Below are 15,611 nucleotides of genomic sequence, written 5' to 3' on the forward strand. Positions count from 1 at the left end.
TGTGTGTGTGTGTGTTGTCTTGAATATTTTTCATTAGTGTTTTATTAGTTTTCCTATAGAGATATTTCATCTCCTTGGTTAAGTTTATTCTGAGGTATTTTTTTGTTTGTAGTTATTATAAATGGGATTGCTTTTTGGATTTTTTTTCCAGATTGTTCGCTATTGCATATAGAAAGTTATGATTTTCTGTATGTTGATTTTTTAATACAATAAGTATGAATTTTCATTGTTTGAAATTTTACTTTTATTATTTCTTCACATTAAGCACACCTCTAAGTACTATTACTGCTTCAAGAAAATAAGCTCTACATATTTTGCTTTTAATTTTTATTGTCACATTCATATTCTAGATCTTACCATCTCATACCTGACTCAGCAAGGCAGCCATTTACTTGGTTTCAAACTTTAGTGCTTACTTACATGCATAAGATCTTGTGTAACTTTTTAAGTGATTTATGATTATCATTATGCATAATTTTGCTAGAGAAAATTATATTAAATTATGACTTCATTAAGACACTCTTCAGTAACACTTGGAAATGAGGCCTTTTCTTTTTAATTTCACTTTTATGGGGTACAAATATTTTGGCTATGCAGATCATTTTTATAATGTTTGAATCATGATTGTAAGTCCATATGTTGATTTCATATCTTGTAGCTTTACTGGGTTTGTTTATCGGTTCTAACAGATTTTATATCGAGTCTTTAGTTTTTCTGTAATAGAAGATCATGTCATCTGCAAACAGAGACAGTAAGATTTCCTTTATTTCAAAATAGATGTGCTTTATTTCCTTCTCTTTCTTATTAACTCTGGCTAGGACTTTGAGTACTGTGTTGAATAAAAGTGGTGAAAGTGGGCATCCTTGTTCTGCTTTAGATCTTAAGACTATCAGTTTTATTCTTCTTTTTGCCCTTTAAATATTAATAGGTTTCAAAATTTTATTTTTGTGTGTGTGAACCATAAATTCTAGAATTCTATACAAAATTGAGAGAAAGATATTATTTAGTACAATACTAAAGATGTAAAATGCAAGAATTATATTATTCTGCTAAAGACTGTTATTTACAAACAACTTGGTTTCTTTCCTTAGATTTTTCATATATCTACTTCGGTTTTTCTATGAAACAGCTACATTATTGCAGTTACTTTCTCCTTAACTTTAATTAAAAAATATGTTAGTTTCATTAATAAATGTGTCTTGAAACATTCAATTAATTTTTCAGACTGGAGTATAATATTACTTCACAGCTTTTATATTATATTCAACTTCATAATACATATTTATCTTCCTTTATGAAAAAATATATATTTTTTTGACTTTGAAACTATTCTATATTATTTCTTGCTCACATACTCAGAGGGAAACTTTATCGGGCCAATTTTTTATGCTTACTTTTCTTCGCTAATTTTATACTCTATTTCTTGGAACATGAAGAACTCGATCCTATTAGACACTTTATTTGTGGATATAAGGGAAGAGAAAAAAATAAGAACTAATAATAGCAGATAAACTATTTTAAAACATTTCTCAAATATATATATTTCTTCAATATTTTGCTACTCTAAGCATTATTAAAATTTTATTACTCTTGTTAATATTTATTATTTACAACTGAATATATTCTAATATGAGTCAGAATTTCATAGTCTGAATAAATGACTGAAGCCCATATATGCTCATGGTTTTCCTCATTTTAGAATTTTACTGCATTCACTTTTGTGAGGAAGACTAAATCTTAGTGGAATAAGAAAACCAGTGGTACATTACTACTGATAATAATATTTTAAATACTGAATGCTTCTTACCATTTTTCTTCTCCTTATTTTTGGAACACACACTTTTCAAAGTTAAATAATTTGTGTCACTTTGCTGGATATTTTTTCCTACATTAGTATTCTTTAATGGAATCAGATCACCTTGAAGTAGGTACTTTTTATAACATCGCTTTATTGAATTTGTCCACTGTTTTCCAGCATTATTCAAATTGTATGGGAAAAACCAAAAATTTTTTCTAACCTTGATGTAATTTTGATGTTTTAAGAGATGCTTAGAGAAGTAGTCACTGACTAATAAGGAATTATGGATGACTCTCTTTAGTTTTTTTTCAGTTCATGTAGTAGAACAGTTTCAAACAAGTTATTTTGTTCTGAACAAATATGGTTCAAAAGTGTCAGAACTGAGAATAAAGAAACTAACTTAGTTATTGTAGTGACCATCTGGAGAGGTTATCTATGATTGCGCTTCTGATAGTGTTCGATAGATTAACATAAAATTTTAGACAGAAAGTAACATCCAACATCAATTGTGGAATATAGCTGAGTAGTATAAGCAAGGTGATGTTCAGTGTCTATGTATATGATGAAGAACATTTTCTGAAGTAGTGGTTGTTTTCTATGTTGATCAATCTAATAGTTGAACAATGTTTAACAATTTTTCTTCCAATACTTTTTATTCTACTTTTTTACTGGAATATCAGATGGTCAAATACCAATTAATTGCCAATTAAACATACTATAGACCTAAAATAGGTGTAGATAGATAAAGACAGAAAGCAAGATAAAGATAGACATAACCACATTATTAGTCCAATTTAGTTTCATTCCAAATTGTTTCAGAGTCAACGTTCATATTTAGATTAGTTGATGCTTCTAATTCTGCTTGCTTGTTCTTTTCAAAAAATCTTTTTACACCCTTCCTTTTTGCCTTGATTCCTTGAATGCATACAGGTTAAGAACCGCTGTGCTAAAGTGTTTTGCATAAGGAGGGAACAAAATTGGACTGTTTGACTCCTGGTGATGTGTTTGAACTTGGACGACTTCTTCACTGTAATTTTACCAAAGCAAAGATATACAGGATAACAACTGTGCATTCCCACCTAATCTTAACCAAACATGATTAAAATGAATTTTCAGCATTAAATACATTGACAGATAAAGCTAGTTTTAAAAAAAAGACATTAAAAAAGCAAAGACATAAAAGCCAAATTATACAAAATGCACTTAATTATGAAAAAACAACAATGTAAAAGTATAATTTCTTTTGATATTTTGACAAAATATCGTTGGGGGCTAGCCTCATTTGAACTGTTTTGTGCTTAGGCTACAAGAGTCCAAAAATTTTATTGTAATAAAACTATACTAAAGAGAAACTTCCACACCCATGTGTGCAAGTGGTAGTAAAAACTCAACAGAAATTGAGCAAGTCGTAGGGCTGAGGAGGGGAAGGGGGAAATCAAATCGTATCTAAAGGGTCCGATGAGCACTATCGGGGTGATGTGCATGTTTATGTCTATGAGTCAAGCAGCACAAAAGCAATCCACGTGACCAAAACATTTGCACCCCTGCAATATTCTGAAATTATAAAAAAGGAAACTTCTAGACTGTTCATTATATCATTATCACATCTCTCTTAAAGATATATTTCCCAGATGCACCTCTTAGCAATATGTATGTATTTTAATGTTTATCTATCTGAAATTTATTTCAAGTGGAGATTTTGATGCCTGTATTTGTTCTTTAGATTATTGAATTCCTACCTTATAAAAGCAAATGTATAGAAAGTTCTCAAGAATCAAATAAAATTAAGTACATACTGAAATATTTGATCTGTTTGCACTGTTGAAGCAATGATACTCTCTTTAAAGGCATGATAGTTTATTTTTTCCTTTTATTGAATATTTGCCATTTTACCTTTGAAACAATATTTTAACTGCTCAGAGGGCAATTTTGTATTCAGGTTCATTTAAAGTATATGAAACTATGTCCCTAGGAACCAATGAATAAGGTTTTCTGGGGTCTTGGAAGGAGTTATTTGGGCTTCTTTAACCAAATATTCCAGAGAGGCAGAATTTTTCTGAGTTACCTTTCCACCATCCTTTCCTCATCCTTAGCCTCTGTACAGGATAATACATATTTGTTTGTTTCTTTTTTAGACAGTCTCAGTCTGTCGTCCTGGGTAGACGTCCTGCTGTGGTGTCATAGTTCACAGCAACCTTAAACTCTTGGGCTCAACTAATCTTCTTGCCTCAGCTTCCTGAATAGCTAGGACTATAAGCATGTTCCACCAGGCCCTGATGGTTTTTCTTTTTCCTTCCTTCCTTCCTTTTTTTTTTTTTTTGGCAGGGTCTCACTTTTGCTCAGGTTGGTCTTAAACTCCTGAGCTCAAGCAATTCACCTGCCTTGGCTTTTCAGAGTGCTAGGATTACGGGCATGAGCCACTATGCCCAGCCCCGGCATAATACATTTTTATGTTTGTTTCAATGCAAGTAATTCTTCACTTTTAAGCATCAGAGAGAGGCTAACACTTTTAAGTTAAAATCTATTACATGAGAAACTCATTCCTCCTCAGAATTTCTTATGGAGGTAATACAAAACTGAAAAGTAAATTGGGTCATAACTGTACATCTACTAAAGGAAAGAAGCTTTGGTGAAGATGGAAAATATCTTTGTCTTTAACTTGTATCAGTGTTCAAAGAGCATGTCACTTTCTCTATGGGTATATGTCCGAACCAAGTAGTTTAGTCCGAACTAAAAATGAATTTGGAGTAGTTCTCAAACTCAAGACAACTTCAAGGTAAATATGGACAAACTGTGACATTTTAATAGCATCTATAATTTCTGGTAAAACAAAAGTCATTCATTGAGATACGACAGGTATCATTATTTCCCAAGTATGACTCTCACAAATCAGCACGTCCCATCTTGACCATATGAGTTGGTGTTATCCTCCATCACTGGCATTATAAAGGCGCTCCACTGCATTTTTAATTATACTTCCCCTGACAGCTTATCTGTTCTGTGTTTTAGAACCTCAAATTTAGAACCTAAATGGCAGCTGTAATAGGCATAGCAAAGAAAAATCATTCAAAATATGTTGAGATTTCTAGGTGTAGAATCATCACGAATTAATGGCTAACCAGGTTTGAGATGAGATTACTTCAATGAGATATTTAATAGAAAAAGAAAAAGTAGGTGTTCTAATAGACAAGGTAATGGATGACATAGTTAAGAATTGTATGTGTGGAAGGTGGGATGTGGATGAGACACTGAAATGGGAGGGGCAGATGCGATATGTACGTGTATCTTCTGAGGACAGAGCTGGGTGATAGAGATGTGTAATTTGTATCGTGTGCAGTGATGGAGGAAGCCAGAGCATTGTCTCCTATCATCCAAGAAGAGAGTGAGAGGGAAAAGATGCCAAAGAACAAAAGCTGAGAACACCGACAGGGACAGGGAAAAGAAAAAGAATTGCTTACCAGGGAGGCAGGGAGGCTGCTGTGGGTGAAAGTCAAGGGATATAGAGTAGGTAGCAGGGGGACAGGGGAGTTGGGTAAACTCACACCTGAGTGTACAGTGTACACACGGTGACAAGGGCATGCTGTCACTTGGACTTAAAATGTACAAAAGCAAATTTTGCAACCATAATGTCTATATAGCCATAATATTCTGAAATAAAAAAAATAGGTGAAAACCTAAAAGGACACATTTATAAGAATTCAGAGAGAGTTGATATTCAAGACAAAGAAAGATTCAAAAGCTACAGAAAGGTGAGATAAAGGAAGGACTGCAATATATATAATATATATGAAATGAAATTATATATATTGAAATATATATGTATATATATATTTCCTTTATTTCATATATATATATAGCAGTCCTTCCTTTATTTCGTACATTATATATACATATTGAAGTCCTTTCTTTATAATATAAATAAATAATATATATATATAAGTCCTTCCTTTATGTATATATGTATATAGATATGTGTATATATTTATATATACATACACATATATGTTACAATTAGTAATATCAATAAAATAAAATTCTATGGAGTGGAGGTGTTGAAGCCACTTTCAGTATTGTAAGGAAACTAAGAACCTGCTCTGAAACATTTTTAGAAGGTACGGTAATGAACAAAAAGTAAGAGATGAGATAAAAGGTCTGAGGGAGAATTGATAGCTTCAAGAATTGGAAAAGAAGAGATGTTGAAAGTACAGGAAAAGTTGGAATCATTACTGATGTGCGACCCTGCACCAAGTGAAAGGAGCCAAGGTCTGGGCTGGGTTACAGGTGAGGAAATGAACTCTGTGGAAAGGGAAAAGTCATGAATGCTGAAGGCTTTGGTTACCACTGATACCTTAAATATCTGTGCTTGAAATTGACAATGACACCTAATACTTTTCATTAACAATCTTTGCCAGCCTAGCAGAATTTAAACTGTTGTCTGTAATTGTAAAAGTCATTTTAAATGTGTCTTAAATAAAGATTATAATCCAGTATGAGCAAAAAATGCTAAGCTTATGGAATAAAGGTCTTTATAAGTATTCACTTTGCTAATTCACCCTCCACATTTAAACTAAAAAGTAATGAATGTTTTTCATGTTTTCTCTCATTACTAAATGATGTATTGTGTATTGGTTCTAAACATCGTACTAGGAGAGTGAAACTGATTTAATGTAAGAAAACCACTTAGGCTGACATGCCATCTACTTACTGGCAGTAAGTGTCCTTGTGATAATAGATTTAAAAGAAAAAAAAAATCCAGGCATTAAAGAAAGAACTAGATGTCTGGTCACCATCTTTTATCTTAATAAACTGGGAAATAATAACCAAAGTGTTCCATGATATTTTTACGGCTTGACTAGCCTAAAAGTTCCCAGCAGTATTTTTTTAAAAGTTATGGAAATTTTATTTAGGGAAAATAAGTCAAGGGCAAGAATATTCTACAAATCTATAACTCTAATTGTTCTATCTCCTTCATGTAAAAACATAACAGGTAGAAATATGTTATTCGATTTTTAATATAATTTGTATGCTTTGCTAAAAATTGCATGTATTCGTGGTGTATAGTGTAACAATCAACAGAATGGAAAAGCAACCTGTATATCTCATAAGGAATTAATATCCAAAATACTTAAGGAACTCACATAATGCGTAAGCAAAAGAACAAAGCAAAACACTCAAGTAACCCAGTTAGGAAATGGAATAGGCAAAGGGCCTGAATAGAAAAGAGACAAACCAATGACCAAGATGAGATTTGGCAAAATAGCAGAACCTTCTTCAGGTGGGAATGAGCCATTCTCCTGATTCTGCTCCTAGGCACCTAAAACCAACTCAGAATGGCTTTCCAAACATCAATGGGAAGGAAGGCTTTAATAATTTATATACACGGGTTTTACCAATTATTATTATTATTATTATTTTATTTTATTTTATTTTTGCAGTTTTTGGCTGGGGCCAGGTTTGAACCCACCACCTCCGGTATATGGGGCCGGTGCCCTACTCCTTTGAGCCACAGGCGCCGCCCCAATTATTATATTTTTTCCCTCATTGATAAAACTGCCACTGTTTTGTATAATTAAAGAATTCTCATCAATTCTGAAAATAAAGGGTGAAGTAAATAAAATAATAAAGTTGAGTTTAGCAACTTTTAGCTTCAGAAGTTCAACTTCAAACTTTCTAGTCATTTGATTCATTCTTTCAACAGGATTATAGACTCTTCTAGTATGGCTTTGAGGAAGTCTCTTGAGGGAGACTCAAAATTTGCTTAAACCTGGGATATTTCAACTGGTCAAGAATCTGATTATTAGTTTGCAAGTTCAGTTTTATCAGGTGTTATAAAGTGGGGGTGGTCTTGAAGGAACAAATCCACATTAGTCCAACTTACAATTTATAAATATGTGTTAATTTAAGAAGCCAATTTATAAGTTAGAGTGACAATTTACTGTTAGCATATAAGATGCCAGTGTCAAGAAGAGTGATATTGTTACCAGAGCATAGAGGTGGGGAAGTGGAGCCAGATCATGTTGGAATACTAACTCTACCACTTATTAACTTTCCAGTCAATCAACATCTCTGTGCCTCGTTTTCTTCTTTGCTAAATGGGTATAATGGTAGAACTTGCCACATGGAATTACATGTATGTGATTATTAAAAGAGTTGATATAGGCAAGCACCTAGGATAGTACATGATAGATAAAACATTCCATGTGTCAGGGATTCTCATTGAAACTATCCATAAAGAAAAAGAAGAGGAAAAACGTTACTGAGTAGGGACTACAAAAAAAGGTGTTTTGAATGAATTTTACATGGAAGAAATCATTGTACATTCATGTGAATGAACAAAGAAAGCTAAATTCAAGTCATTTACTCTCTCTGAAACTTAGCTTATAAATCTGTAAAATAGCAAAAATGAGATCTAGTTATTAAAATGCTGCTGTGAGTACTAATTTAAATTGAGCATGTAAAGGACCTGGTGCAGTACCTGGCAGATCAGTTTCCTGTCAAGATAAAACGGTGGATGACTTGCTTTTCATCATTATCGGTAAATTCTCACCTGCAAATTGGAGAAAATGCCTGTGCCTTGCAGGCCTCACTGTGGAGTGGGATGGCGTGACTCAGTTAGTTAACCTGATCTAGGATGTGAGGAGAACGCAGTGAAAAGTCGCTTTTGTTTCTCATCTTTATCCCCCCTCTTCTTATTTCTCTTCCTCCTCCTTTTCCTCTTGTTCTTCCTTTTCTCTGTCAATCTCCTTTCTTCTTAATTAGCTGCAATTTGAGGAGATTTGAGGAATCGCCTTTACTTCTGTGTCAGAAACTTGAGCGAGTCCTCATCATCTCCACGTGTCTGTATCAGCAGGTCTGACTGTGCCCTGCCTGGTTACCCTGGAGCTCTCCAGCCGTGTGTGTATCCATCCCTCTCTACTGTAGAAGAATTGGTTTCTTTGCTGCCTTTGTTGATCTCTTATCTACTTGGCCTCAAAGGTCACATGTTTTCATCTTGTGAATATACTCTGGAGCTATATAGAGCAGTCCATTTAACAAATATGAAGGACAAGAAGCTTCTCAGGAATGTTCCAGCAATATTTCAGCTTAGTTATTAAATTTTGGAGAAAAGCAGAAATTAAAGAAATGTTTTCTGCTTTTCATGCTATTTTTAATTTGCAGTATAAACCATTGGAACGAAAGCTTTTTTATAAATAGAATTTTATAATTATAAAAGTAACTTATATTTATTTAAGGTATATAAAATATGAAGAAAATTAAAATTATTGTGTCATATTTATTGATCATTGTCTTATATTTATTTCCCTGCCTATTTTAAAGCTGCATATATTTTATACACTTTGATTGAGAAAGTATATGAAATTTTAAATACTTTTTTAACCTTCCAAAACATTTTATCACCTCCTTTGAAAACTGTAATTTCTTGAGACTACATAATGTCATGTTACATAGATATGCATTATTCTTTAGCCTTAAAGTTTTAGGATATTTATGTTATTTTCAATTTTTGCTGTTGTAATGCTGTGATCAATATTTTTGCATATAAATTGCTGTCTGCATTTGTATATTCTTATAGAAATTTATTAAAAGTAGAAATAATTTAGGGGAGAGTTTGAAGGATCTATTATAGGAGAAAGAACACAAAGATTAAACCTCAACCAGAGATATTTACTGAAGCTGTGATAAAGCTCAACCCTGTCCTTTAGGAAGCTCCTTAGGGAAGGTAAAGCAGCATAGGAGGCTGCTTTTGGTAAAGAAGTTTAATACATCTCTAAAACATGTATGCTGTCTGTTTCTTGGCTCCAGGTAGATCCATGGCTGTTCGCTAAGGTAGAAATGATTTCTTTTGCCCATAACAGCTAAGAAGATTTAATGCTGAAAGTAATGCAGTATCATCTCTTTTGCTGCAGATTTTTGTGCCCATATAAATAATGCATGACAAATAATGCATGATATGAGTCCTAAGGAATATACTAATGGTAATTATAGGTGAAAGGAATAAAAGCAATTTAAGTTTTTCATTAGATTTACCAAAAATTATAATGTGAATTCTTCTAACTTTATCATGTTAAAGGCAGTTACTTCTTACAACCTGTTCATGTCTGAAAATTCCCCTAGTTTCAATTAACTAAGATTGAAAAATAAATAAGGTATTATGGTAGAAGCTTGTCCGAATCTACATGGAACTGATCTAAGAAAAATGAAGTTGCTGCATTATAAGGCACTGCCATGCCAGCACTGTATTTGCTCATTTTGATCCACTCACTATTTATTTTGTCACTTCCCTTTTTATCTTTGACATGAATGTAGTGTCCAGATGCATCGTGCAAGCAGGACTTGTTGGCCTACCTGGAGCAGATTAAGTTCTACTCCCATCAACTGAAAATCTGCAGTCAAGTTAAAGCTGAGATCCAGAACCTGGGGGGAGAGCTCATCATGTCTGCTGTGAGTACTGTCTGGTGGTTACGCCATGGAGGCAGGGGGTGCTCAAACTGAGTACATGCAGCCCTGCTTATACCCCCAAGTCTTTCAGATAAATTCAAGCTAACTCAATCAAAGTTTGCATAAAAGTGCAGGTAATTAAACTAGCAAGACATCTCGTCAGATTTCTTAAAGAAATGTTAAGTGAGTATAACTTTCTTTAGCCTCAGAAATTAAAGAATAAATCAAGTTTCGTAAGCCACTTTGTTAAAATGTACGTATGTATTTAGAGCATGGTTTTCAGCCCTCAGAAAGCATACAGATGGCATCGTGAAGTGAATCTGTATTTTTTCTAAACTAAATGCATGCAGAATTGCAAATTAATAAAATGATTGCCTTGTTGCTATTAATTGATGTTCATTTTTCCCATATACACTTTTATTACATAGAAATTTATGCCTTGAGATTTTTTTTATTTCCATATATACTTTTAGAAGTGGAATATGATAAAACAGTATAGATTTAGAAGAACTTTCATAAATTCTTCGGTGGCCCTGAGTTTCAAGCTGCTGTAAAATTACCATGGTAGAACTAATGTCTAACTTTTCCATTCATCTTTTGAATAGTAGTAGATCATTTCTCTGGAGCAGGTATGGTAATAAAATAATATTGGATATCTGTATTGGATTCAGTTATCAGTGACTTTGAGAAGGACATGCACCAAGATTATAAATTTAGGTTTAAATGAAACATTAGGAACTTTCTAGGAATTTATATTCCTGAGAACAATTTTCTTTTTAAATTACACACTAGTATACTTATAAATTTGCACCATCTCAGGGCCTCTATATCTTGGCATTGGACTTTGACTCAATGAATTAATGTTCCAAAAGAGGATATAGTTGCAAAAACACAAGCAAAGGATAACCATCAAGGGTAGAGAGGGGGAAGCTAATCCTTACTGAGTATTATCTCTTGCTATATTCCACCTCAATCTTCACAATATCATGCCAGATTAATCATTTGTTTGTTTACTATATGAAAAAAAATAAAGAAAGGTTAAATAGCTTCCTGAAGGTCACACTGGTAAATGTCAGAGCCGGTATTGAACTTCTAAGGTCTAGGAAGCCTTGTGGCCTTCTGGATACTTAAGCCCAACCTTTTGTCTGAATCCAAATTTTACAGAATAAATCTTTTTTAATAAAGGGATTGGTTCTGTGAAGTTAGATTAAGTCGAGGGGATGTACTTGGTGATCTGGGTGCTGAAGGCCATATGTGGCTTTGAGACGGCAGGGTCCCCACTGCGGGTGTATGTATGATGAAGGTGAAGAACACAGGTCTAAAGTGAGTAATTTGGAAATTATGTGATGTGGTTTCTGTCTAGCTTTTTATTCCAATGATTGTCAGAAGGAAAAACATTTAGTTTCCTAGATAATTTAAATTTTATAAAATCAAACAATATTGGCTCGTGTGCAATAGTGGTACCCTGTCACTTTTTGAAGTAAAAATGTATTTTACATTGTCACAACAGAAATGTGTGTGTGTGTACACATATGCATATGGATGTGTGCACATATTTAACTTCTAAATTTATTTTGGATTATTAAATATTCGGTATTCTGCTTATCATTTAACATTACATTATTTTAAATTTGTAAAAAATATTTATTTGGAAGCTGAAACGTGTTCTATTTACTTTCTCAATTGCACATACTCACCATGTATGTGCACATATCACCATTTGATAAACTCTAAATTCATTATTTTTTAAATGTATGCTTTCTTGTGTTTTCTAAAGCCAGGCTTTAAAAAAAAAAAAAAACTGATAGAAGTCCAATCACCACAGAGCTGATAAAGTATATTACTGTTATCTTCCCCAAATATGATTTCCTCCAGATGTATTAAATGAAGTTTATATTCTTGTTTATATTCTTTTCTGTTTGGTATTATGATTCAAATTAATGAACTTTATATATTTTACAGAAATATCAATTAGGCAGGGCTTATTTAGAATCCACAATTTCAAAATTGAAAAGCTGAGTCATTGTATAAAATGAAGAATAGCATTACAAATCCAAAACTATTTGTCCTCATTCCATCCACAGTTCCTCATCAGAAAAAATGAATCTGAATAAAAGGGAGCATGCCCTTTTTATATCTCTTACTGCTATCTTTTTGCAGGTGTATCTTGTAAAGCTTTTTTTTATATATCACTTTTATTGGTTAGACTAGAAAGCATTGCTTTTATGAGTGCCAAAGCATATACTTGCTTTAATTTCTCAGTGATCTTGAGTTCCCCCTTTGAAAAAAGAAAAAAAGAAGGTAGCTGTGCTCGCTCTTTTGCCCAGGCTAGAGTGCAGTGGCACAATCATGGCTTCCTACAACCTCAAATTCCTGGGCTCAAGAGATTTTTCTGCTCCAGCCTCCTGACTAGGTAGAACTATAGACATGCACTACAACACTGGCTATTTTTTTTTTTTTTTAAATCTTTGTAGAGATTGAGTCTCACTCTGTTGCCTAGGATAGAACTCTTCGTCTCAATGGATCCTCCCACCATGGCCACTCAAAGTGTTAGGATGATAGGTGGAACCACCTACCAGGCCATGAGTTCTTATCTTGTTCTTTTTTTCTTTGTTAAATTAAAGTTTGGGCATGGTGGCTCACATTTGTGATCCGAGGATTTTAAGAAGCCCTGAGGTAGGAGGAAGGATCACTTAAAGCCAAGTGTGTGAGACTAGCCTGGGCATCAATACCTTGACTTTACTAAAAATAAATAAATAATAAATAAATACATTTTAAATTTTGAGAAAACAATATAATGGAAATTATCATTTCTTTATGAAGTCTCTTGAAAAGTAACAAGCATGACTCTAATGCAGGGGAACTTGATAACAAATATAAATTTTGTATCAAAACTATAGACTATTCAAAGTTCACTAAACAAAGTTTGTGTTTCAAGATCAGGGAGCGCAAGTTCATGAAGCGTTGCTGTTAGCAAATAAAAAGAAGTAGGTGGGAATGGAATGCTTTCCTGGAGCCAGTGGGCACTGCTTCCTGGGGCTTGAGTGTTAAGATTTAGGACAAGGAAGATGAATAGGTAACAAAACAGCCTGAAAAGCATTCCATAATATACCATTGAATACAAATCGTTCCCAATCTTTCTTATGTCTGAACTAAAAGCACTTATCCTGAGGTTGCACCTTTTTCCTGTAAGAAAACCAAAGTGTATATAGTTGGTTCAAACCCACAACTAAGCTTAGAGTTCCTCTTTGTGCCATCTGGGGGATGTGAAGATAACTACATAGTAACTCCCTTAAGATGCTCAAATGAATACAAAATTAAGAAACATAAATGTATCTAAAGAAACAAACAAACAAAAAAACTCCACTGCAGTGTAATAAACTATACAATAGCAATGTAGTTTAATGGGTAAAAAATAATTCCTGTGATGTGTAGAACAGGCAAGAGAAAACTGCATCAGTGGCTTGGGCCTAATTTTGGCCTGGATCATTAAGAAGAAAACAAATAGGGACTTATAGGAGAAGGGAAAGAAAACAAATTGAATATATAGGACAAGTGAAATAAAAAGAATGAGGGAAGACATGGACTATGAAAATGACAAGTAGTCTGATGTGTCTGATGTTAATTTAATTTTTATTTTTACTATTTTTTTTTTTTTTTTTTAGTGTCTCAAGCTCTCACCATCAGTAGAGTGCTGTGATGTCATCACTCACAGCAACCTCAAACTCTTGGGCTTAAGTGATTTTCTTGCTTCACTACAGGCACCCTCTACAATGCCCAGCTATTTATTTTTGTTTTGGTTGTAGTTGTTGTCGTTTGGCAGGCCCAGCTGGGCTGGATTGAACCCACCAGCTCTGGTGTATGTGGCTGGCGCCCTGGCCACTGAGCTACAGGCGCTGAGCCTGAAGTTAATTTTACCTGGTACTGTTGGTGAGTCTTGCTGGGTAGGAGTAGAACAGAAGCTACAGAGGAAAATAGGAATGCTTTAAAAAGGATCCTTTATAATATTTAAACTTCACCCTATAAGCAGTTGAGAGTAACTGAAAACTTTTAAGCTTGAAATGAGCATAAACAGATTTTTGTATTTGGAAGTTAACTCTTCTAGACAGAGAAGTGCTATATTGGAAAGACGAAGGACTGGAAGCTTATGGCCAATTTAGAATTTTTTTTTTTTTTTTTTTTGCATCGCTCAAGAGAATAACAGTGACTATAAGGCAATACTGATGAGACTAGAAATGTGTGTATCCATAAGAAAAAAATTCTGAGATAAAAGTGTTTAGGCTCAATGATCTTTTGAATGGAGAGGGTATAGAAGAAAAAAAAATTTAGAGTTACCTAAAGGTTTGGGGGGTTAAATAGCTTACTTTGTCAAGAGTGGTGTCGTTAATCAGACCCTATGCATAGAAAAAAGATTAGGTTAGGAGGAATAAGGGTGCTCAGTTAGGCTTTGCGTGTTGAATTCAGGTGACTAAGGGGAATCCAAAGAGAAGGGTTCAGAAGTTTAGCATACGGTTCTAGAACTTAGCAAATGGGTCTAAAAGAGAAATAGACAGGACCACCCAGTGAGAATATGTTGGATAAGATTTGAAAAATACCACATGCAGTGATCCAGAAAGAACTTTTGTTCACAAAGTGATTACAATGTGCCTTTATCAGAGACAGAGACTTGATTATGGCAGTTAAAACAAATTGAGAGTTTACTATCTCCATAAAGAGAGTCTGAGAATGGGCAGTCCAGGACTGTGCTGGCAGCTTCATAAGATCACCAGGGAATGTGCTACTTTTCTCTTTCAGCTTCATGATTCTTGGCTTCTGGTTTTATTATTATCAAGGTCAAAAATACAGCTTCTCTAACTCTAGTCATGTTTTTTATATTCCAGGCATTAAGTGAAGAGAAACAGATGCAAACATTGCTTACATCTTTCTGAGGTACCCTGCAGAAAGTCCTTTCCAAGTGCTTTTTCTTAAATGTTATTATCCAAAACTTAGACAGACAGCTATACTTAACTGCAAGGTATATTGCAAACCATAGATTTTATATGTTTGTGTTTTAAACTGGGCATATTGCTTTCCCCCCAAAGTAATCAGATTTTGTTTCTATGAAAAAGAGAATGGATACTGGGCAGCATCTTAACAGTTTCTATATCACCTCTATGATTACCAAAATCACAGCAGGATTGATATATGTATTGTAGTGGTCTGCCTTTTTATACATACTCCCTTCTAGAAAATAAAGTACTTAAATATTTTTGAATCATTGAAGGGCAGTAGCCAATGACTATAAATGATGCAACCAGCAAAATTATGCAGGTTGGCTGGGTCTTAAAACTACATATCGAGTTTTGAATTTAGAAGGTATTTTTATGTCTTTTAC

General features: G+C 33.7%; 1 protein-coding gene across 1 annotated transcript in view; it reads left to right on the forward strand.

The window, feature by feature from the left end:
* Positions 1 to 15,611, forward strand: part of CTNNA3 (catenin alpha 3) — a 1,739,301-nt gene that overhangs the window by 1,677,531 nt on the left and 46,159 nt on the right. The window contains exon 17 of the mRNA XM_053584032.1: positions 10,106 to 10,240. Coding sequence (XP_053440007.1) covers positions 10,106 to 10,240 — 135 coding nt within the window. The remainder of the gene's footprint in view (positions 1 to 10,105; positions 10,241 to 15,611) is intronic.

Source organism: Nycticebus coucang, chromosome 3 (genome assembly GCF_027406575.1).
Source record: "Nycticebus coucang isolate mNycCou1 chromosome 3, mNycCou1.pri, whole genome shotgun sequence".
NCBI classification, from domain to species: domain Eukaryota; kingdom Metazoa; phylum Chordata; class Mammalia; order Primates; family Lorisidae; genus Nycticebus; species Nycticebus coucang.